Source organism: Rhincodon typus, chromosome 7 (assembly GCF_021869965.1).
Source record: "Rhincodon typus isolate 14 chromosome 7, sRhiTyp1.1, whole genome shotgun sequence".
Classification (NCBI taxonomy): Eukaryota; Metazoa; Chordata; class Chondrichthyes; order Orectolobiformes; family Rhincodontidae; genus Rhincodon; species Rhincodon typus.
In genome coordinates this window covers 16,313,260-16,338,902 of record NC_063338.1, presented here as the reverse complement: position 1 = coordinate 16,338,902, position 25,643 = coordinate 16,313,260, and the positions used below count along the sequence as shown (strand labels likewise).

The window sequence follows — 25,643 nt, the reverse complement described above, 5'->3', positions numbered from 1 at the left end:
TTGTAGATAGTACACACTGCTACTACTAAATGTCAGTGGAAGGAATGGATGCTTGTGTTGTGGTGCCAAATCAGAGGGCTCCTTTGTTCTTGATGGGGTCAAACTTGAGTGTTGTTGGAGCTACACACATCCAGACAAGTGGGGAGCATTCCATCACACTCCTGACTTGTGCCTTGTAGGTGATAGAAAGGTGTTGGGAGTCAGGTGGTGAGTTACTCACCACAGTAATCCTAGCCTCCGACGTGTCCTTCTGGCTACTGTATTTATGTCACAAATACAGTTGAGTTTCTGGTCAATAGTAACCCCAAGGATGTTGATAGTGTGGGATTCAGTGATGGTAATACCATTGAATGTCAAGGGGTGATGGTTAGATCATCCCTTACTGGAGATTGTAATTGCCTGGCATTTGTGTGGCATGAACATTACTCGCCACTTGTCAGTCTAAGCCTGGATATTGTCCAGATCTTATTGCATTTTGAACATGGACTGCTCAATATCTGAGGAGTCACAAATCATACTAAACATCACTCCTTGACCATCTTGTCTTTGCTGCAATCTCCTGGCCCAGCCTGTGGATCAAGAAGTCATGTTACTTCATATTGTCATTAAAAATATTGACCTCCTCAATGAAACGCTGCAATTCAATTGAATGCACCTTGTTATCGCATCCGGTAATAGAGAAGACAAACAAAATGGGTTTAGTGATAGGTTGTATTTCAGCACATAGCAGGACATGTGCCTTCCTTTATTATAACCAAATAGAACAACTACAAATAATTGGATTACATCAAGGTTGTTTTTTTATAAAAAGAGTTTGCAATCATGTTACCAGTAATTACTGAACTAAAAAGTATACAGAAGAAATAGTCTGCAAATACACTTTTTGCAAGCAATAGTTAATTTAAATGTGGAACCAAAAACCTACATTAAAGCACGAAGCAATGGGAAAGGAGGGTCTAGCCAGAAAGGATTGGAATTAGAAAAGTAGTTCAGAATAATTCCTTAAAATTTAACATTCTAAGTATTGTCTATGAGGCAAGACTGTAATATACAAATTTTACAAACAGGGTGCGATAGCAGGTTGCTTGTGGTTTATGTAGGTGGGTAACATGACACAAACAGCAGGAGATGAGGAAACAATTAAAGTGTGCCCATTCCAGAGACTTCAGATGTTAGCCTGGGAGAGGGAGAAACAAAAAAAACAGTTTGATTAATAAGCATTCTGAATGAGTTTCAATTATATTATCATAAATAAGCCAGTGTTTTTGTTCCACACAGGTTCTCTCTTACCTCACTTAATTTCACCCAAGCAGCATATCCTTCTATTCATTTCTCCTTTGTATACTTCGCTAACATTCGTGCATTTGTGTTACTCTTGTGGCAAATTCCAAGTGAAACAAGCAAGTGTATACTGTGCTTAAAATCACAACATTTACTTCCTGAAACTCTCAAGCTACAATAATTCTGTCAATTGATTTCTTGTAAATCTGATGGTATTTGGGAATGCGGTCAGATCCAGTACATTTTAGCAAACTGCCTAGGCTATAATTTTCCGTTTAGTGAACATCCACATGAAGCTTGCACAGTGGTCAAAATTAACTGTGCTCTATTTAGTTGTTTAGTCGAGTACCTGTGCTACATTTATTTTCTCATCAAGCCATCAGATAACAATGTCCGTGGATTGAAACACTTGCTTCTTTGCTCAACTTTTGGGAATGGCAGTCAAGTGAGCGAGTGGACATTAGCAAAAATAACCCTCAAGTAAGCTCAGCAAATGACATGTGTCATGTTTGTTTGTTCAGGGATACTGGAACGTCTGGAGCTTCTGAAAGTTAGAATTATTTTAAGTACTCAGAACAGTTTTTTTAATCTTAAAAGTGCCTTTCTCCCTCTCTGATTCAGGTATCACGTTTCGCTGAGTGGAGTTAATCAATTCCTCACCACCCAACTTCTCTAAAGCTGGCCACGTATCATTTTACAATCTAGGATTCTGCTCTGGGTTCTATCTTGCTAAGTTAGTCTCTATTCATTAGCCCTTTTTGAACTTTACAAACATCAAAAAAATAAGCAAAAGCTGTCTTCGATATTGGTCGCTGTTGACAATGGTGAGATGGGCACATGGAGCATAAATCCAGAGTGGTGATATTTTAAATATTGCTTTAATGCTTGAAAGTGAACTAGCTAAATAGTGAATAACAACAGATTCTGAAGACACCAACGCACAAGGAACCTAAGCAGATCAGCACCTCAAAATTAATTAGGATTTAATGGATGAATGAAGATTGGAGACATCACTTAATCTGTGATCCACTAAATCCTAATTAATTTTGAGGTGCTGATCTGCTTAGGTTCCTTGTGCATTGGTGTCTTCAGAATCTGTTGTTACTCACGATTTAGCTAGTTCACTTTCAAGCATTAAAGCAATACTTAAAATATCACCACTCTGGATTTATGCTCCATGTGCCCATCTCACCATTGTCAACAGCGACCAATATCGAAGACAGCTTTTGCTTACTTTTTGATGTTTGTAAAGTTCAAAAAGGGCTAATGAATAGAGACTGACTTAGCAAGATAGAATCCTGGCTCAGTGGTTAGCACTGCTACCTCTCAGTGCCAGGGACCCAGGTTCAATTCCACCCTCGGGCGACTGTCTGCGTGGAGTTTGCACATTCTGTGTCTGCGCGAGTTCCCTCCGGGTGCTCCAGTTTCCTCCCACGGTCCAAAGATGTGCAGGGTATTGGATTGGCCATGCTAAGTTGCCCGTAGTGTCCAAGGATATTTAGGTTAGGTGGGATATGGGGAAATGCAAGGGTAGGGGAATGAGTTGGGATGGGATGCTGATTGGAAGGGTGGCATGGATTTGTTGGGCCGCACTGTAGGGATGCTATAGTTATCTGTGATGAGAATCACAAATCAGAAATCATTACATGGTGCATCATTCTTGCATTTTGAAGCGATATTTTACAGATCTCAAGAATAAGATCACTCTGCCACCTGCACTGTTCCAATAAAATTAAACAAACTTAATTAGGTATTTGAGTGTCTTCTGGAATTGATATTAAGTTCAACAATTTCAGGATTATAACCACTGCTCTTTCTTCCAGGAACTGTGTTGGTACTGATTGTACTATTGTCTTTTCAGCTCCCTCACATCCATCTTTTGTTTCTTTACTTGCTTCACTGCAAATCTTTTGATATACATCATCCCTTTTATCATTTAATCACTCCTCCCTTCACATTATCATAGATCTTCTCTTGTTCTTTCCTTCTTACTCATGAAAAGCCAGCAGTCTGAATCATTGGGTGCTTTACATTTTTCTCAATATTGCCTATATTACCTCAGCATTTACAGCGCAATATTTTTAAATTCAGGTTTCCACAATGTGCAGATTTTGCCGTGGTGATAATTGCTAGGACTGATCTGTTTTAAAAAAGCAAAATGCACTAGGTGATGGTCCAATCAACATTTTCCTTCAGAAGGAAGATCTGATCATTCATCTGTCACTAATTTAAATGATAGGTATATCTAGTGCAACATTCATCTAGTTCAACATTCATCTAGTTGTACTGCATGACCCACCTGACCTAAGTTCTGGCTTCAATCAATAAAATGCATAATCATGACTTTCAAACAACTGTATGATTGAGAAACTGTGCACACATTATTGGACACAGCCAGCTTGGAATCTACTTCTAAATGCAAAACCACAGATTCCAGAGACAGTTTCAAATACAGTTGTATTTATCCTGTTTGTACAAGGGAAACAGAATAACAACATATCTAAACAGCATAACAATGTGCATAGAGTATAATTTGACCATACATTTCAGCTCCTTTAAGACTATAAACATTGTGCTGGTTAACCACATAATGAAATCTCTTCAACACCACATTTAGTCATTAGCAGAGCTGTGGGTTAGTGCCAGCTGTTTATTGAAGCTTGTACTCTGGAGGAGCCCTTGAAATTTATCAATGTTTCTGAAAATCATTTTTAGAACATTTGAGATTCATGAAGTATTCCAAATTCAGACTCCAGTACTATATCTTCATTAAGATCTTCAGCTTTGCTATTAGCATTATGGAATTATATGGTGGAAAAAAGCTTTTGAAGCAGCAGTTTCATACAAGATTGTGGGTGCTTTAATGTGTAGTTCATAAAATGAGCAATATTAGGATGTGTCACAAATCTTCAGGTAGCTACTTCATTCTTTCAACTCAGACTTCTCATTCATTGTCAACTCACTGAGGTACTGTTCCAGATCAGTTTCCTATTAGCTTGATTAAGTGGCCTGGCTCATGTGCAATGCCATTCAGTGACTTTGCTGACTAGTTCATCCATGCTTCAAATGCAAGTTCTCCTATGTGGTTTTCAACTTGCAACACACCTAGTTTCCAACAAGTACTTGTCCACTTGTTTTACCTAATTTTCTAATCAACCTGCTCAGAGATGTTATTACATACCTCTGGAGCAGGTGGGACTTGAACACATGCCTCCCAGTCCAGGGGCATTGAGGACTACTATCGTACTTATTTATGGTAGACTACTCCACATTATAACTACCCTTTGTAAAAATACTTTTTCTTTTGTTCTTTTGGTGTTCATTTTAAATGCACACCTTCTGGGTTAGCAGTTTATGAACAAGTAATGTTTCACTGATCCTCTCAAAATTTGCAAGACTATCAGATCTCGTCTCATAATTGAAATGTTATTCATATTGTCCTTTTAAATACTCTGCCACCTCCAACCTGAAATCAGTTGTCCAGCATTCTAACTGCAACTGAGTCAATATTCATGCAAGTTTAGCACAGCATTAGTGCTTAAAACAGTGGCCCTAACGATACTACTGATGATATCCACTGAAAAAAAATAGGAGGAGGATAGTAGTTGATCAAAGTTTCTATTTATGCTGCCACATTCACTGGTTTCATTAAAACACTGCACTGGTTAAATCTTTCCATTTTTCCCCCACATTTTTTTGAAGCTGTAAAATTACAGTACATATTTGATATTCCAGCAATCTGCACTGATGATAGCACAGTACAAAACTACATTTAGCTTATTAATAGGTAAAGAGAGTCATTGTTGGATCCTGATTTATTCAATTCTACCACAGTGAATCAAAAAAATTGTCTTTCTGGTATTGAAGAACAAGATCTGCTTCAAGGAACAATTGTGAAACTGTTCAGGCAAGTTGAACAGATAAATTAACTTCATGACCGGTTCTGCCACGTTGATTTGACTTTTTGTGGTAGGTAGTTTTTAATGCACCAATTTTCTTTTCCATCAACCCCATGTATCCTCAATTAATTTCTATGGTCATATGATAGGGAATTTACAATACCATCACGTTAATAAAGTATGTGAAAATGGCACACTTGGTTTTAAGCTGAAGGTGTACCTGAAAAATTCTGGACGATAAAAATTTGCAAACAACTATTTTGCAGTGTGACGTGAAGTGAAGTGAACTGAACACAGGTACAAAATTGCTTGGCCTTACAGCATCACTTGAGTAAAGGCCAGATTAGGCAGGATTCAGTTTGTTACTTGTCATTATAGATAATGTCTTCAATTTTACATATACAAGTTAATAAGTAAATACTATTTCCTGTTCTACCATTACACAATGAAACCAATGTCTGAATTGTGACAATCGCCATTATAGCACCAAATGGGTGCAGCAATATCAGACAATACTTAAAATGTAATGAATTCATTGCCACTTCATTACATCTTTCTTCCCTATAGTTTCCAATTGTATTTCACATACATGATTATATGTATTCCAGTCTTTCTCCATTGTAAGACTGGAAAGACAACAAGCAGTTTTACTGGGGTACATCACAGATAGATGCTGAAGATAAGGGCTATGTTAGAAAGAAGGGAAAATAAAACTGGTCGTCTTTTCAGAAAGTGTCCTAAAAATTCTGTGCATCTACAAACACTATCTGGATTTGCATAACTATTAGCAATTATAGAGATTTTACCCATTTAATTTGGACTAACATTTGCCTTTGCGATTGCACTGTTTTTCCTCTGGCATTAATGAAGCTCCATAATAAACTGGATTGATGACCTTCCCTACAATCTCTCCACATCCCCTTCCCATCCCCAAAAACGCTAGCTGGAATTCTCTTACCTTGCATTAATGAGGTACTGTGCAAGGCTTATGTTGGCAGGGGATCCAGTAATAGTAATCTGACGTTCCGTTGAGCCTTCTGCTGCATTAGCTATTTTAATCTGAGCCCCAGACATTTGTCTGATCTCATTGATTTTGCTGCCTTGTCTGCCGATTATACATCCTATTAGCTGGAAAGAAATTTGCAAAAAATCTAAATCAAACAATTAACTGGTAAAGTGAGAATAATGAATGCAGACTAAAGCTGCAAGAATAGGAAAAGACAGAAGTAAAATTATTTCAGTCCAATACTATTTGTTGCTCATATTTAAGGATTGCTAATAGCTATTTGCTTTTTCCTTGCTGGCTAGTCCCACATATACTTGGGGAAGGTCCAATTCTTCAAACTAAGTCCTAAATTTAATGGCAAGTTTTTCCTTAAAATTAACTTCCACATATAAGAGTTATTCCTAATTATATCTAGTTTGCTTGCTCATAAAACCAAGCTATTGGAAAGGTGATGAAAACATCAGATTACTCAAGCTAAGACAAGGGGAGAAGACTATGATTTCCACACTAGTAACACAAGTGTCTTAAATCATTTGATGTAGACTTTTAGGTGGAAAAGTTATCCGAGGGCAATTTTAACCAATCAAATGTGTTGGAAGCAATAAAGGAATTAGAGATTCCTCTAGTACTGTACTGCCTTGACAAAATCGTTTAGCACAAACAGCTAGCCACAGCTACATCGACTCATTGCTGTGGGGTTTTTGAAGTACAAACTCTAAATAAGCAAATTAAGGACTAAATATTTCTGTACCATGCTCTCGTTATAGTGCTGTGTATGCTGGGCATATGAAAAATATCAAAATTCAAAGAAACGTTTTAAAAGAATTGTTGTAAAAGTCTTATTTTTTTGATGTACAAATATATGAGCAGTTCAGAGGCACTTTATTATTAATCTGCAGCTCAGAAAAAACATTTTCCATAATGTAAATTAATTCTACCTGTATGGATACTCAACTGCAGCTTATACAAGAGAAACCTCTAAGAGTGGTGCCAACATGGAACTTGCAATCGCTTGTGAAAAATGAATAAAGGCAGAATAGATCAATAAATGAGAGAGATAGACGAGGGATTAAATAAACAGGCATAATGCTTGCTTAGCCACGAAAGATAAAACACCCAAAATTTTAGACACTTTCATGTGTATAAGTGAATCAACCTAATTTGTTTAACCTTCACTGCACAAAATGCATTGCATTACCTCTCAATGGGGAATTGTGGCCTAGAAAGTTTGTATGACATTTATGCAATAAGTTCAAATTATCTTCCTGATGCTTGAGCAGAATAATAAAGACAGAATCTCTACTTCAATGTAGAAAGATCAAAGATTTTATATTTATTAGAATGTGGACATTTAACATTAAATTATTTGATTCCATAACAATTAATATAATTTATTACAGCGCTTTCTCCAAGTCTCTTAGAAGCAAGTTTGAGTTTGCAGAAACCCTTCCGTGGGTCCCTAACTAAGAGTAGGCTTGGGAGAATACATTTTGAAAGGGAAGAAATAGGAATAAGTCATGATTTTGGACACCAGAATCAAGACAATAGTTTTATAATCAGGAATTACCCAAAGGGAATAACTTACATCATTGGGAATGGTGAGCTCATGAGTACTGGCCGGGGGATTGGCATCCAAACCTAAGTAAATGCGAGAATAAGTTATTAGCAATGGACAACATGCGTGAGATATAAACAATGCAATCCTCTCTCCTTGCACATGAATGAGAGCTTCAGTTCTACAAAGCTAGTTTTGTTCCCAGATCTGTTAAGATTGATCAGTGACCAGTTTCTCTTGCTATATACAAACCAGACACTCATTCTCATGATTTTCACAAAAGCATACAGCTCTGCAGTAGACAAAATGGTTTACTGGATTTACATATAGGAAGAAAGGGCACAAACAAAAAATGTTTCTCTCAGCTGGCCAATTTATCTCAAATTTTGAAAGAGGTACAAGGAGTGGATAGTGTAGATGCAGACTGGCTCTTGAAAAATTTCACGACCACTTCCAATGCAGAATTCCAATGCATCATCCTTGGATGATGTAAAGGCATCTACGTACGAACTGCTTCTTTCATAGGTTCAGCACAAAGCTGCTTTGAAATGCTTTGTAATAGCCATGTCAAGAATTGCTGAAACAGAAGTAAGGCACTTCCATAGCCATCAATTTAAATACACAGCTACAGATACAGGGGTCCCAAAATCCCATGTACCATTCAATGCATTAGTAACTAATATGATTTGTTTAGGGGCTCCTATGACAGAGAAGCATATCCTTCTAATTATAAAATCACTTCTACAAGTTAAACTAGAGTGAGGCCAATTGCTGGGTTTTATCTTTAATGGAAATTCTGGCTACCGTTTGTTAGATTTTCCAAAATCCATCTGGATCAAGTCTCCAATGAAATAATTAGATAGCAATTGCCTGGAGTTTAAACATTAGCTTCAGAGCAGATTGATCAACTTTGCTTTTGTTACTGGTTGCAGAGTTTCCCCAGGTTAACATATGCACAATTGTCTCAAAACTAATACTGTTGACATAAATGGTTTCTTTTGAAATAGGATCATATAGTTCTGTGGTTTGAGTGACAGTCATGTCATAGGCTGAACTCCAATGGTGCTTCTTTCCACCCAACCTCAGTTGAGGGACATGTTCAAATGTGATATTTTAAGCTGGACGTAAAACAAAAAAAACTTTTGTTTTGCTCTCGGAATGTTATTTAACATGTGACATTGAGTAAAGCTTTACTGCCCAATCAGATTTGCTTTTGGGGAGATCTTTCTCAAAAATCAATTGGTAGTTGAACTGAAGTATGTGTTTACACTGGAAATCCTCTCCCATTTCCAGTAATGGAAAGTAAATTGCTTGCCTTCAGTTCTGGTACTTCCAATATGTTATGTGGAAAATAGGCAAGTTTCAGTTTATGGGAATGAAAGCCTGCTTGTGGAAGATGCCTTCTGGGTGAGCACAAACAAAGCATGATGGAAGAAATCCCAACTTGTCAAATCATATTCTTTCCTGTTGGGGTTGGTTGGTTCGCCGAGCTGGTTCGTTGTTCCGCAGACATTTCATTACCCTGCTGGGTAACATCATCAGTGCAGCCTCCGATGAAGTGCTGTTGTGTTTTCCCGCCTGGTATTTAAACTCTGGGGTCCATTCAGCTGGATTACCTCACTTCTGGTTTTCCTTTGCAGTGGAGTATATGAAGCGTCTAGCTCTATGTGTTTGTTGATGGCCTTCTTAGTGGAGAACCAGGCTTCTAGGAAATCCCGTGCTTGTCTCTGCCACAAGAGTACACAAACATGAACTAGCAACAAAAAGACACGACCAATACTCTCTCATCTCCATCCACATGGAGAAGGAAAACCACCAGCCAACATGCCAAGCAGAGACAAGCACAGGAATTCCTAGAAGCCTGGTTCTCCATTAAGAAGGCCATCAATAAACACAAGTTAGACCCTATATATACACTCCACTGCAAAAGAAAACTGGAAGTGAAGTAATCCAGCTGAATGGATCCCAGAGTTTAAATACCAGGCGGGAAAACAACAGCGCTTCATTGGAGGCTGCACTGATGATATTACCCAGCAGGGTAACGAAACGTCTGCGGAACAACGAACCAGCTCGGCGAGCCAACCAACCACAACACCCACAACCCGAGCTACAAATCTACACAAAAACCTTACATATTCTTTCCCTGTGCATTTGAATTAATTAAAAAAATGGGAAATTCAAGTTGCATTATTTTTGATTTCATTCCCAAATACAGAACAAATAAAGCAGTTAGGAAAGTGACAGGCAAAATTTAATGCCAATGACCATAATGAAAAGGACTAATTATCTAGGCTATCATATATAAAGTCAATATTTATTGGGCTTCTGGCTATATCATGTCATCTAGCCATTAGCTTAATCTATTGAAATTATGAATATACCGTGGTCTCAAGGGGTCTTTGCTAAAGTTTGAAGATTAAACTCTTAACAGTTACTGTAGAATAATGCATTACACAATTACAAAAAGCCATAGCACCCTTTTAAAGGGATGTGGATAAATATTTGACAATGAAACATTTACAAGAGAATGAGGAAAGGCCAGCCCCATGGGGCTATGATGATAGCTCTTTTAGACAACAGGTACATGGGCAACTGGCCAAAAAAACTGCTCACCATATTGAAGGGCAACTAGGGACAAGCGCAGACGCTGGCCATGTCAGTGACGGCCAAATCATGTGAATGAATAAAATTTAATAATCTTTAGATTCTTCAGATGTGAAACAAGAATGCAATGTATACAACTTTGAGCAAAGTATGACTGAGTGACAAACTATCACCTCCTGTGATTGCTTTCATTATGTAGAAAGTATATTTGCCACTTGTAATGTCTTAGACTATCAGACTTGTACATTTACTGGAAATTCTCAGCGTGGAAAAACTTTCATGCTGAGCAAAAATCCTGGCTATCAAAGCACAACTTATGTTAGCTATTTGCCTTTACTGCAAAACCTTTGTAAAACAAACACCCAGCTAAATGTGTTTGAGGCTAAATCATTTGTTTTTGTTTAACTACTCTTTTGTACTTGCCAGACTGTATTTATACAGGAGACATGTAGAATTTGTGAAAATCATGAGAAATGTGTGCAGCCGTTTTTCCAGAAGTTGCAAATTAGCTTCAGCATCAGGACACCTATGCCTTTGTGAAAGGATGAACATTTTCTGTTTGTAAATTAAGAATTTAAACCATTTGCCAAATGAAGGTAAATCTTCTGATCTTTCAAATTCTACCAAAAAGAATAAAGGTCCTGCTACTTGGTGCAATTTTACACACATGGAACAGTAAAATTCAATAATCCTTCACCTTGAGGCTGAAAGTAGTACAGATAACGTTGGATTAATAATTTAACTTGGGCATTGAGAAACTGATCCACAAAAACTATACATTCACATTCTTTTGTAGCAAAGTTAATAATAGAAAAATGAGAAATTAATTTAATTTACAAATTCACTAGTTAAGAAACTGTTAAACCTTGAAACACTGAATATACATCCATTCCAATTTATTTTAAAAACTATGAGAGAGAGAGAAAAAGAGAAGTAGAGAAAACAGAGGTGCCAAGAAAAGGAGCTGAATAGGGCACTGTGGGTACGTACCAGGGAAACCAGGGGTGGTCTGCCCAAGGGGAGTAAAGGGGGTATGCTGCATAGCCAACTGATGAAGCTTGGTCAACTGCTGGGGGTAGGAGGGGAAATTAGAACTAACTGATTACTGTACAATAAACACAAACACTACTTTTAAGAAAAAAAAAGGCAGTAAACAATGAACCATGCAGCAACATGGCAAACACTTAATTTGATGGAAAATAAGATACTTCTTAAAATTGCAAAAACTTTCTGGGTCCCACTCTTTCTTAATGTCTCTCCATATCAAATGGATCTGATCGGGAAGACTGGTACAAGTAACTGGGAATTTCTCCTGGCAGACAAGAGGAAGTGAAGGCTCACCCTCAGCTCTGTGAGCCAGCCAGAAAGTTGCTGAGGTCTTTCTGAAAGTGGAGGTCAGCAAGCCAGGTTTCATCTGGTGCCTTATCTGAGAGCTACCGATACCTGCATGACAAGAGACAGGAGAGTCAGCCTTGGTTGGGACTCAAACATACCCCAGGTTCCTGAGTCTTCGATACAGTTTTTTAATTCCATTTTTCCTCTCAAGGACTCAGGTCTCCATGCAGGTTCCGTCAGCTGGGAGGACGGGTGAGTAAGCTGCGGACTTCTCCACAACGTCGACGCCAGTGTTGCTTTATACTCAGCCGACAGGAGGCATGCATCCTGTGGAGCAAGATGGCCAGTGTCAGAGTTGCGATGCTCCCATACCATGAGACATTCTGCCTTGCTGTCTGACTGAGAATTGAAGGACCTCATGTCAGTGTGGCCGCAAGATTAGAGCATCCAATATCGCTGACATCAAAAGGAATTCATCACAATGGTAGATGTACGATTGGAGTTTTGGGGAACACTGCGACTCAGTCACAATGTAAGAAGCACTTTAACCATTCAAAATGGACAGGTTGCTAATTTCACCATGCTGTGGTAAACTTTCAGGGCATAACTGCATGGTTAGGAAGTTTATAACCACTGATTACCAAGCACAACGGTGCAATTAGGAGAGTAACACTTATTTGCGTTACAAACAGAAAGGAATTGAACAGATACTGAATTTGCAGAGATGGCTGTTTGGGCCCCAATCCCATCATTCCTAAATCAAGGTAATACAATATTTATTCTACTAGGGTCAAGATGCTTACAAGATGTTACGTCAAGAGGATCCAATGTTTGAAATCTTGCTCATGATGTCTTACTCTGTTGAAGACATTTAATATGGGGCTGGCGGGGTCCTAGGGGTAGGCTCTGGGTACAAAGCAATACAAGCCATATTCCAACATGACCAGGAAGCAATCTGAAATGCAATGCGATCTTGACTCTTTTCAGGCTAGATTCAGGTGCATAAATTTCAAGGCCTTTATAGAATTTCAGGTGTCTCATGTTTATCCAGCTGAGATTAAAATAAATGCAACAAGGTGTCGCTGAGAAGAGATGCAAACTTTACTAAAATACAACAATTCTCTCAGGATAAATGCCATCTCTGTATTTTTTAAGTTGGCAAGTTATGCGACAAACAATTTTAATGATAGCATCAATTAATAAGCACAGGGCAAGTGACTTGGGTATCAGTAGGGGAGCATTTTGGGGCCAGTGATCGAAATTCTGTTAGTTTTAAAGTAGTTACGGAAAAGAATAGACCTGATCTTAAAAAAAAAAGTTCTAAACTGGAGTAAGGCAGATTTTGAGGGTATTAGGCAAGAACTTTTAAAAGTTGATCGGGAGAGGCGATTTGCTGATAAAGGGACAAAAGTGGGTAGCCTTTAAAAATGAGATAGCGAGAGTGTAAAGACAGTATGTTCCTGTTAGTGTGAAGGGCAAGACTGGGAGGTATTGGGAATGCTGGATGACTAGAGAAATTGAGGGTCTGGTCAAGAAAAAGGGGGCATGTCAGATTCAGACAGCTAGGACCGAATGAATCCCTAGGAGTGTAAGGGCAGTGCGAGTACATTCAAGAGGGAAATCAGGAGGGCAAGAATGGGACACGAGATAGCTTTGGCAAGTAGAGTTAAGGAGAATCCAAAGAGATTCTACAAACACATTAAGGGAAAAAGAGTAACTATGGAGAGAACAGGATCCCTTAAAGATCAACAAGGCCTTCTACACGTGGAACCACGGGATATGGATGAGATACTAAACAAGTATTTCGCATCAGTATTTACTGTGGAGGAGGACACAGAAGCTAGAGAATTTGGGGAAATAAATAGTGATGCCTTAAAGCATCCTTTTATAGAAGAGGTGGTGCTTGACATTTTAAAATACATAAAGGTGGATAAATCCCCGGGACCTGATCAGGTGTATCATAGAACTGAGGGAACCTAGGGAAGTGATTGCTAAGCCCCTTGACGAGCCATTTGTATCATCGATAGGCATGGGTGAGGTGCCGAAGACTGAAGGTTGGATAACATGGTACCATTATTTAAAAACTTGGAATGCAAAAGCCGAGGAACTATAGACTGATGAACTTGACATCAGTGGTGGGTAGATTGTTGGAGGGGATTCTGAGGCACATGATTTACGTGCATTTGGAAAGGCAAGGACTGATTAGGCAGAGTCAACATGCCTGTGTGTGGGGAAAATCATGTCTCACTAACTTGATTGAGTTTTTGAAGTAGTGACAACGATGATTGAGGGTAGAGCAGTAGACATTGTCCATCTGGACTTCAAGGCATTTGACCAGGTTCCACATGATAGACTGGTTATCAAACTTGGGTCACATGGAATCCAGAGGAAGTTAGCCAAGTAGATACAAAATTGGCTTGAAGGTAGGAGACAGAGGGTGGTGGTGATGTTTGAGCAGTGGTGTGCCACAAGGATCAGTGCTGAGTGCACTGCTTTTTATCATTTATACAAATGATTTGGATGTGAATATAGGAGGTATGGTCAGTTTGTGGATGACACCAAAATTGGTGCAGTGGACACAAAGGAGGTTATCTCAGTGCACAGCGGGACCTTGGTCAGATGCTAATGGGTTAAGGTGTGGCAGATGGAGTTCAATTTGGATAAATGTGCGGTGTTACGTTTCATTGAGGCAAATCAGGTCAGAATTTAGAGAGTTAATAGTAGGGCTCTGGAGTGTGTTGCTGAACAAGGGGACCGAGGGGTGCAGGTGCTTAGTTCTTTGGAAGTGGACTTGCAGGTAGACAGGGTGGTGAAGGTGGTGTTTGGTATGCTTGCCTTTATTGGTCAATGCATTGAATATAGGAGTTGGGATGTCATAATGCAGCTGTACAGGACATTGGTTAGGGCACTTTTAGAATACTGCATGCAATTCTGGTCTCCCTGCTATAGGAAATATGTTGCTAAACTCGAAAGGGTGCAGAAAATATTTACAAGCATGTTGGCGTGATTGGAGAGTTTGAGTTACAGAGCGAGGCTGAATAGTTTGGGGCTTTTTCTCCCTGGAGCACAGGACACTGAGGGATGACCTATAGAGGTTTATAAAATCATGACGGGCATGGAGATGGTGAGTTGCCAAGGTCTTTTTCCCAGGGTAGGGGAGTCCAAAACTAGAGGTTGAGGGGGGATGATTTAAAAAAAGGACCTGAGGGGCAACATTTTCACAGAGGATGGTGTCTATATAGAATGAGATATCAAAGGAAGTGGTGGAGGCTGGTACAATTACAACATTTAAAAGGTACCTGGATGGGTACATGAATAGGAAGGGTTTAAGAGGGATATGGGCCAATTGCTGGCAAATGGGACTACAGCAATTTAGGATATCTGGTCAGCATGAACAAAGACCAAAGGATCTGTTTCCATCTGTACAACTCTATGACTCTAAACTCCCAGCATCACATTTAAAGTTCTAGGGGCGTTTTTATTTGCTGTGCAGTCTCAGAATCCCTTGTGATAGCAGTCTTGCCCATGTAACAGTCATAGCTTTCATCATTATCAGGTACTGTGCAAAGCTCATGTAATGCACAACTGATAAAAGAGAAAGAACACAGATTTGTAAAGGAGTTCATGAATCTAATGTAAGAAACATATCTAGTGTTAGACAAAAGAATGTATATTGAAGTCTCTACGGACTTCCAGATAGCATTCAATAAACTTCCACCTAAGGAAATATAGTTAAACAGGAATTGCAGGAAATTAAGAAGTAATCTGTTTTCAACTGAACAAAGTTAAATTTGACTAATAGTGAAAAAGTACAAAAATACACAGAGATGAAGGGATCCCTTTATATATAGATTACTATGACTAGTCAGGTTCTGAAAAAAGAAAGGGAATGCTAGCCTTCATAACTAGTGGCCTAGAATAGAATGAGAAAGAAGTTTTACTGTAACTATATAAAGTTCTTCTGCTGTGCTACGAACAGTTCTGGGCACCACACGATTAACAGTAATACTGGTGTAGGGAACACAGCAGTTCAGGTTCACCAGTATGCCATTAGGTCACTAAGAACTAGATTTGAGGACAGATTACAAAAATTAGGTTATGACCTCTGATAAATGTCAGCTGGGTGATTTGATGTAGAGTTATACAATTCAGACAGAAATTATGGATTAGAACCTCGTTCTGCCGGAGTCTCAGGACAGGGGAGCATAAAACTTAAAATCAGAGCAAGGCCATTCAGAACAGCAAGTCAGAAAATGCTCATGCAAAGCATGGCAAAAGAATGGAATACTCTGAAAAAGCTAGGCACAATTAATAACTTTAAATCTGAGACACACAAGGCAAGTGTATAAATGGATGCGAGGTCAAGGAGGGTGCACGGAATTAGGATACATATCAGCCGTGATCTAACTGAACAGTGGGAAAGGACTGAACGACCTACTCACATTAGCAAGTCTACACGCTTTCTATTTTAATTTTAATGCAAAAATTCAGGTCTTGGGCGCAAATACAATTATTTACCCTGGAAAGTAAACACTAAGATATGACATTTGAATATCAATCCCTTTTTGGTACTGAGCAATTGACCAGAGTGTGGATATATAAAAGCACAGATTAGGGTAAAAAGGTCAAATAAAACCAAAGTATTACAGCCTTACAATAAAGTTTAGCTCATGCTACTGCTCATCTTACGCAGGTTTCTTTTATTTTTTGTTGTTGCCAGGAACAGCAATGTTCAATAATGGAGGCGCTACATTCATTTCAGTTCATGAGGCCTGAAGCAATATCATTCATTTTATTGGGAGATACTAAGTAACGTAGGTTTAAATGGAATTCTCTCAGATGAAAAATAGCTATACAACTGTTTAGAAACATTTATCCCCACAGGTGAGTACCAGGAATTAATGAAGAAAGTGACACTTATTTTCCATCAAATACACTTGTAAAACATTACTACAATATAACAAAATGGTCAGTTAAAAAGTTATTAGAAATCACAAATACATAGACAACTTTACTAATGAAATCATAATAGAACAGTTCATTATTAGTATTCATTAATAATAATGTACATACAATGCATTTTATTTTTCATTTGAAGTCACAATTAGGGTAGAAAGGGGGGGGAAAACTCACATCTGGGTGTGGAATGGCATACTGTCCCTGAATTGTATAGGCCTGTAGAAGTGAAATGAAAGAGAAATCTTCTTCAGAAGTTCCACGTTTGATAAATAATAGTTAGCACCACTGCAAGCACCTGATCTGCGTCTAAATTGTCTACTCTGAAATACATGTTGTCTCAGCAAAGGTTTTATGCAATAAATTTAAGAGAAAAGCATGCAAAAACACTTGACAGAAATTGAGCTGGAAAAAGACAAAGCACAGGATGAAGAAACATGAGCAAACAGTTAATTATTCAGTACCCATTTTAATTTAGAAAACAGCAATATTTTCTTGGGTTGCTAAAACCTACAGATCTTATCAGACTGAGCTGTTACTTAAAAGGCATTAGCCAGTTGCACATTTGTGTGCGCCAGCAGTACTGAATTGGATTATTTTTTGAACTGGAACCATTAAGCACTGAAAATTACTGAGCCACTTCTTGTAAACATCCATTTAACAAAAGGAAGGAAGCCCTAATAGTTTTCACATTAACTTTCTGCAAAGCTAGCTTTGATAATTCTTTGATAATGTACATACAGTCACAGACATATTCTAACCGGTTGCCCATATCCCTGAGACTATGTATTTGGTCAATTTACACTTTTTTTGTACATTTAAGAACATTGTAGGGTGGGGTGTGAATTGTCACAACAAATGTTCTGCAGTAATAGCATTGATGGTGCAATCTTGTCATCACAATTTAATTATTATCGTTACTTTATTATTAAAACAAAGGTAAATATCAAAATTGTGTCATGTAGAGACATTTGTGAACTAAGAGGTGAAATAGCAGCTCTCATGCAAAGTTTCTACAATAACTCGTGCTGCAGAACTTTCAGAGGAAGCTGCTCCAAGGACAAGAGCCTGGACTAAAACATCATAGTTTGGAATTAATTTATCAACATCAAAATATGACCCAGCAAATCTTGGAAAAGTCTGCAGTGACTAACAAGGAGTAAAATAAAAAAAAACAAAAAAAAAACACTGGATACTAGGACTGAAAGTACTTATTCATATAAAAAAGTAACGTGCTTGTTTTATGCTAGTGATCAGTTTATTACCATGTTAAGCTATATAGGTCAATACTGTTGTACAGCCATAAATGGCTCTGGCACGAACAAGAATATTGAAAGAAGAGGGTGCAGGAAGCATTTGCTTATAAACTCCGCACCTTCAGCATGTAGCTGCTCCTAAAACAGGTTGAGATTTTCAATATTTTTTGGAAAGCATACATTATGTAGGTAGTTGAAGCATCTACACTGAAGTCTCAATATTGGTCCTGACGCAGCACCATCATTTTTCCAACTTCACTTGCACACATTTCAGGAAATCACAATATTGTATCTGCTATGTAACACCAATTACCTTTATGTAATTAACAATTACATTATCAAACACTTACCTTTCAGATAGTTGCTTTGACTGCCATCTTAGCAAAGACAGTAGGGATTTCACATGGTCAAGTGAAGTTAATTAAAAGCTACTGCAATTCAGTTGGTCAGTTCCAGTTCCAATTCAAACTGGCCATGCTCTCACATAACCCTCAATCACTATTTGGCAACTCACTACCCTGATCCCACTTCAAGTAGTTGCTCCTTCTATTTTTGGTATTCTTTTTCAAATGGCAAAGACAAATCTAAACCGCGTGTCCAACTTTTCTGGAGTCAGTGCAGTCTGGTTATAGGGCTAGAGTCTACTCTAATGTAAAAGCATTTGATTTACTTTTAGCTATTAAAGAACTATGCATATATAATAAATACTAAAAAGAAAAAGAGCAAGCTATTCAAGTTTGAAGACTAAAATTACATGCAAAAAAAGTTGATCATAAAAGCAGAAAACTTTCCGAAGTAGTCAGCCCAATATAAAAAGTCCTAATTGAAGAGATCTGAAACACAACTTACCATGAACAGCGATCTTCAATTTAGCTAAAATTATTTCTGCCAGGTTAACATGTGAATATACAGTCATTATACAATAATATTGCCAGCCCATTATGTAAGTGTGTCAAAACACGTGCCTTTCAGAAGTGTACCGGGCCATCATTTCCAAAAATCTCTGCATTATATGTGGAGGGATAAATTGTTTCTGCTGCAAGTGGATAACTGCACTGAAAGATTTCTTTTTATTTAAATGGAAAATATTTGCTGTATTTTTGAGCAGGAATGTGAATCTTGTTTCGTACACAAATGGTTTTTTCAAAATGGTCTGTAATTTATTCCTGGAATAAACATAACTAGTTATTACCCTCCTTAAATCTAAAAACCTCTTCTCCATCTCCCTATGCTTTTCTGGGACACAACTTAACTCCCCTCTCTACAATAACAGGCCAGTGATTTACTTTAAAAGAGCAAAAATGGCAAAACTGACAGCTTGGTGTGAATGGACTTTTTTTAAAAATATAAATTCTATACCTGTAATTCTGTGTAGCCCTACTGGCAAAGTATAGATTCAAAACACAAAGTAGTTCTCCTAATTCCATGGCAAGACATCTAACTTCCAAATGGTATCATGTATGATAAAACGGTTGGAAGTAAAAACACTGGGAACTTACAACCACAAACCACTCTGGTCCTTAAACAACCGACAACTGTGAACATATTGTAAAAAAAACATTTTTCTGAATTCCTTTTCAGTTGCAAAGTTCTGTGTCCCACTCGGATAATTCTATGGCTCTTAAAAACTAATTAATATTAAATTAAAACATCTCAGTCAGCTGGGAACTCAGGCAGTAGACCATTTCATTTACTATCCAGTTAAGTGGTGAGAAATCATGAAGTCCGAGTCAGTGGCTTAAATTAATAGCATCAAATATCAATAAGAGAATTTTTAAATGGCTTGAAAGGTTTTTGATTTCAAAGTAGGAGGTAAGTTATACAACATGGAGACAATAACTTTGCTGAGACAAGCTGCACATTTGGGATGTTCTGAAGCTACTCAAGAATACTGTCACACGTACATGTGTATAAACTCAGTGGCAGCATGAATAGACAGACAGGCGCACGTGCATGCTCACACAAAACCACACGCACAGTCTTCTAAGCAGTTTCTGACACGGTTCAGTGGCCATTAGGATACAACATGCAAGTGAAGATGAGAAACCTGAATGCACTAACAGGCAGTGGCTGGTGCTGCAGTAAGAGGCTGAGGTTGGCTGCGGAGGCCGAGAGGGGATCTGCTCTTACCTGGCCACCTGCAAAAATGACGGGGGCAGAGGCGGGCTTTGGGCGGTAGGGGATGGTGGCACCTTTCGGTGGGGACTAGGAGGGACAGGGAAAGCATGTTAGAAACAGCATTAGAACAGGTTCAATTCATTTCTGAAAAAATAAAAAAGGTAAATTCAATCAATCACAAAACAGAACAAACAATAATTGCAAACACTTTTACAATGGCAGTATACTATCTTAGCCTACTATAAAAGCACCTAAAAATTCTACTTTTAATAAAACAAATTCATAGAAAATCTAACAATGTTAGTTACACAGAATAAACAATTTAACATTTTGCGATATACTGTTATTTCCCCATAAGTACTTAAAAAGTTATTCAGAAACATCAACCTCTTCCTTCCATCATGCATCAATCCCACCAATCCCAATAAAAGGTTTTGAAAAAGCTACATTGTACTCATCTTTTCTTACTCCAAACATCATATTTCAGACACAAAGAACAGATTAACAGGAAATGCATGGGCAGCATACATTGTCAATGCAACAGGATCTAACAAAGACTCCAAATTTCCGAGGCTGCAGAAATGGAAGCTCATTAGATTTTCAAATACTTTATACAAAATAAAATCCATCTTGTCAAATGTAATATTCCTAAATAAAATGAGATTAGTCTCAACTCAGTTCCACATGGTATTGCTTTGTATGAGCTTACAAAGATTACCAATTGTTTGACATTAACTGACTCAAGAGATGCTGCAGATATAGGTGACAACTGAACACAAGGGAACAAACAGCCATGATGCTGGAGGTACTGAGGTTGAGACAAAGAAGAGACAGGTTTACTCTGGACCAGAACTTGTGTCCACTGCACAACTGCCTGGTTTGGTCACTGGATGCAATGAGGTGTAAATGTGTTTAACTTGCCAGCAAGCAAATCTATTCATTCAAATCTCTTGATTTGTTGAAAGAAGTGCAACAACAAGAGCAACTAAGGACAGGCAATAAAGTGGGGAGTGCAGGCTCATAGTTCCTTGAAAATGGAATCGCAGGTAGATAGGATAGTGAAGGTGGCATTTGGTATGCTTGCCTTTATTGGACTGTGTGTTGAGTACAAGATTGGATAGGTCATGTTGTGGCTGTACAGGACACTAGTTAGGCCACTTTTGGAATACTGTCTGCAAGTCTGGTAACCCTGCTATAGGAAGGATGCCGTGAAACTTGAAAGGGCTCAGAAAAGACATACAAGGATGTTGCTGTGATTGGAGGGTTTGAGCTACAGGGAGAGGGTGAATAGGTTGGGGCTGTTTCCTCTGGAGCATCAAATGAGCTGGCAGAGGAAGTGGAGGAGACTGGCACAATTACAACATTTATTTGTTATCTGGATGGGTTTAGAGGTAAATGTGCCAAATGCTGACAAATGGGACTAGATTCATCTAGGATATCTGGTTGGCATGGACAAGTTGGACTGAAAGGTTTGTTTCCATGCTTTATGTTTCTATGACTCTGACTGTAAATGCTGGCCTGCCACCAATGTCCATTACCCACGAGTGAATTAACACAGCTATAAATGGTGGTGAGGACTTGGCAAACTTTGCAAAATTTATTCCACACAGTATCAAGCTGAAGCTTGCCCTCAATTAATGTAAGAAGTTTATATTTGATAAGATGGCTTTCTAAATAAAATTTGAAACTACAACAGGTTTCAAATCATCATGAGGGAAATTAAACACTTGTCTATGTATGCCAAGGGACACCATCAAGCACTCTCAGGTCAGATAAAACAATGATCAAGTGCCACGCAGACTTCTCCAACATTATCTGGTGACTGTTACATATTACTAACTTTCTCTGCTGGACTGTCAATTATCTTTAGAATCATGGAGTACGGGGTGTTATTTCCAAATGATTATAACAATTTTTTTTACATAATTGAATTTACTTAGCCAAACTGGATAACTGATGCATTTCCAAAAATAACAAGATAATTAGCAGTTTAATAAAAAGAAAATTTCAGGAAAACATCAAAATCCTGTAATCAAATCTGGAAATAAGACTCTCTTGAAAATTGTGAAAGATGTAATTTATTTGAAGGCACATAATCCCTAATTTACAACAAATTACCCCTTACCTCACCAGTCTCGTTTAATGATTTTACTTTGTATGTTTGCTGCTCCCCACCACAAATCATAAAGCAGAACTGTGGCAAAAGGTATTCCAAATACACTTTGAAGCTTTAAGGGAAAAAAAACTCTACACAATACGCCATTTCCAAACTAGAATGCAGCTTAGTCATCATCCGCAACTTACCATTACTGCTTAAAACTGACTGGTGAAAACTTTGCTAAGAATGGGAGGAAGAGATTGACAAAATGCAAACAGAACCAGTATTAGCTCCATCTTCAATTGACATCTTGAAAACACTAGCCTCCTCATAGGCTGCTTGAAACTGGAAGGGCAAGCAGAAGTGAGTATGTTCCATTTTGCAATCTTTCTGATTATAATTCTTTTTAAAATAATTCCAGGATGATTTATCACCTTCCACTAATCTGAGAATCAGGATAGCTTGACACGTTTGGTGATTGCACAGTGGAATCTATTTAAATTTTACATCCCCACTTTGCTACAGAACTGGCAAGTCTGATTTAAGGTTAAGTAAATCTTTCTTTCATGGTTTCCAGCATTAGACTGAAAGTACCTGCCCCATTTATATGATATACCTAGTGTGAAATCACATAACTTTACCCTGAACACCAGTATTGTGTTGACCAACTAATTGGCTAGGAAACACAGGAAAGGTTTTTGTAGCTCTGAAAAGAGCCCAAATGGGAGGATAGCAATTTAAAGTTTTAATACATCATCAGGGTTCAAAGCCATGCTTGCACATTGTGACAAAAGTACCATCACTATTCCTTGAATTTGGGTGGAGTTAAGGGAATGACATTACTCATGCATCACCTCAAAGTCAAGCACCGTAAAAGGTATTAAACATTTTAAAAGGACACCAGAAAGGAATTGACCCAATGTTATCATTTACAAAATCAGCTTTGTCAGTCCAGCTTTGAAAGGGGTTTCACTGGAGAATAAAAGATGCTTTGAGAGAATGCTTCATATGTGACTGGATGTCCAAATCACTAGAGTAACTGCTAGTGACAATGTTATTGCTAGAAATAATTTTCCATAACTCAGTTTCTCAGTCAGGATGGATCTGAAAATGTCTAGTGAAAATTCAAGTAGTTCTGCATCCACCTACTCCTTTGAACAGCAAATTAATTTACTTAGTGACTATCTTGCCTGTAAATAAGATTTGTAAGAAAGAGTTATCAAGAAAAAAAGATAATGGCATAATCAGATGATTTAAGATTGAATATTAATGGGGTCACTCCTCAAAGATATTGCAGTGCCAGAGTCCCACATTATTAACACCCGCATGCACACTAATTGTGTGTTCTGGATTCTGAAAAGAGCAAAGTATGGCTACCTTTGCTTGTTTGTATGTGTTAACCAGAGGTCAACTCAAATCAACTTATAACAACTTTAACTATGAAAATACCAGCTGAAAACTTGCAGCAAGTGCTCTATAGTTTTTGCAAAAGTATAAATTTTTTAATCTGAGCTTTTCCCAACATTTTTAATAGAACAGAAGCTTAACATCAAGTAACTGGTCATAAGTCTAACTCTTAATTTTTAAGAACATGGCTTTGAAACTCAGCCAGAAATGACTAACCATTGTGACTACTCATGCTTACAGGAGTAATAGAACTCTTTATAGTTCAGTGGGGTAACAATTAAAAAAGGACAACAGAACGTATATTACAAACTGAACAGAATTCCCATTCTAATATGCAATATGGACTTTAAAAAGTAAAAGGTGAAAATTGGTAAAAAAATTATGCAAGACCTAGAATGCAGCATTATTTTGTATTTTTGTGTTGAACGTTACCCAAAAAAAAAGAAAAAGAGGAAGAATTTAGTATGGAGGAAAAGTTGATATTAACATCTGAATCAATTTTTCATTCAATTTGTATTGTACAACTTATATTATAAAACTAAACCAGATCAGACATCTTCAGATACATCAATCGCTTATGATATCAAAGTATTACAAATGCCCAAAAGGCAGCCACGACTCCCTTAAAATATGCTGCTCCTGATGCTCGCCTTATACTCTACCTCCAGCATCACCACACATATTTGCTTCACACACTGGATGATAGCATCTGGCATCCCAGAGATTGTCACAGCACGCTCAGTGGAATTGGGCAGCATATCCCCTGCCACCTGGACTTGAGCCCCTGTTGACTGCAATGAACAAAAAAATGCATGGGTTAAAGCCACAGATGTGGTGCCAGAATCTGAAAGAATAATAATAATTATTCTACTATAATGTGCATTTGGAAGTCCTTTTTGTCAGCTTAATGAAACATGCCTGCATCGTGTTGACGACACATTTCAATAAGTCCGTACACCTCAATATGCAGATGGCCAACATTTCAAAATATAGGGAGAAGACAGCACAATTTGTTCTAATCCGAAATAAAGTGATAATAAATGCATTACAAATCTTAAAGAATTTAATGTGCTTCCTCAATCACAAGATAATTATGTTTATATTGCGTAAATTACATACAAATTCCAATCAGTTAGGAATTTATTAGTGACATATCAATTATTTTTCAATGAATACAGCAGCTAATTCCATTACATCATGACCAAGATGATGTCTGATCATGTTAGTCTGACAGTTGCTGTTTGAACATGATGCTGTGCAAGCATCCCGTGCTGAAGTTCACTTGCAACAGTTTGTAGACTGCTCTCCAAGGCTTGGCAGGACTTTAGAATGACAATGAGCGTCAGGAAGACCAGTGCGATAGGCCACCTTCCATCAACATACACAACCTCACTGAAGGTTGTCACAAGCTTCACGTTCGATGGATCAACAATCACTAGCAACATGTCTCTAGACACCAAAATTAGGACCAGGGCTGCCAAGGCCACAGCTGTAACATCAACACTGATGAGTGTGGGCCAACAGCAACCTATATGAAAATACCAAGATGCGCATGAATTAAGTTTGTTCTCAACATTCTCCATTACTTTAATGAAGCATAGACAACTTATGCAAACCAGGAAAGGTAGCTTTCACCTCTGTTGCGAGACAAATTTTGGGGACTTTCTGGCAGATATGCAAATACTTCAACACATGGCGATCTCCAGCATGTTTTGTCTTTGTCAGTAAATGCCTCTATTGGCTGGGTGATGTGAACCAAATAGGTGACAGACATGTTCTCCAAGACAAGCTGAGCAGAGAGTTTACACTGGCACTAAACCAACAGATCACCTGTATCTGCAATGCAAGAATATCAGCAGGAGACACCTCAAGGCGACCAGACCAGAATCCGTATATGGGAAGAACTTGTTGACCAGAGTGCCCAGAAATGAAGGCAGGAAAAGCATGGAAAAAGACAATGTGAAAAAGCAGGAAAGACATCTTTATGGGAGGGCATAACAGCCATTTGGGCCAATGCTGTTCACTTGTGCCAGTCATTCAAAAGTCAGCCATGACAGGCAATGGTCAATACTTAGGCCCTTGGTGCAGTCCACTGCCTCCTGAAATGAACAAATGCCTTACACTACAA

The 25,643-nt window shown here is 38.2% G+C and overlaps 1 protein-coding gene across 37 annotated transcripts in view; it reads right to left on the bottom strand.

Moving 5' to 3' along the window:
• Positions 1-697: 697 nt before the first annotated feature.
• pcbp3 (poly(rC) binding protein 3) overlaps positions 698-25,643 on the bottom strand; it is a 108,847-nt gene continuing 83,901 nt past the window's right edge. For 4 of the 37 annotated variants that reach the window (XM_048598880.1, XM_048598879.1, XM_048598882.1 and 1 more), the window contains exons 9-15: positions 24,178-24,306; positions 19,954-20,097; positions 16,814-16,855; positions 11,336-11,414; positions 7,772-7,824; positions 6,139-6,308; positions 698-1,177 (exon numbers count right to left, since the gene is read on the bottom strand). In XM_048598880.1, the coding sequence (XP_048454837.1) occupies positions 1,141-1,177; positions 6,139-6,308; positions 7,772-7,824; positions 11,336-11,414; positions 16,814-16,855; positions 19,954-20,097; positions 24,178-24,306 (654 nt within the window). In that variant the 3' untranslated portion in view covers positions 698-1,140. Of the gene's footprint in view, positions 1,178-6,138; positions 6,309-7,771; positions 7,825-11,335; positions 11,415-11,838; positions 12,008-16,813; positions 16,856-19,953; positions 20,098-24,165; positions 24,307-25,643 lie in introns of all 37 variants that reach the window. The other 33 variants (XM_048598900.1, XM_048598899.1, XM_048598901.1 and 30 more) reach the window with 15 other exon arrangements.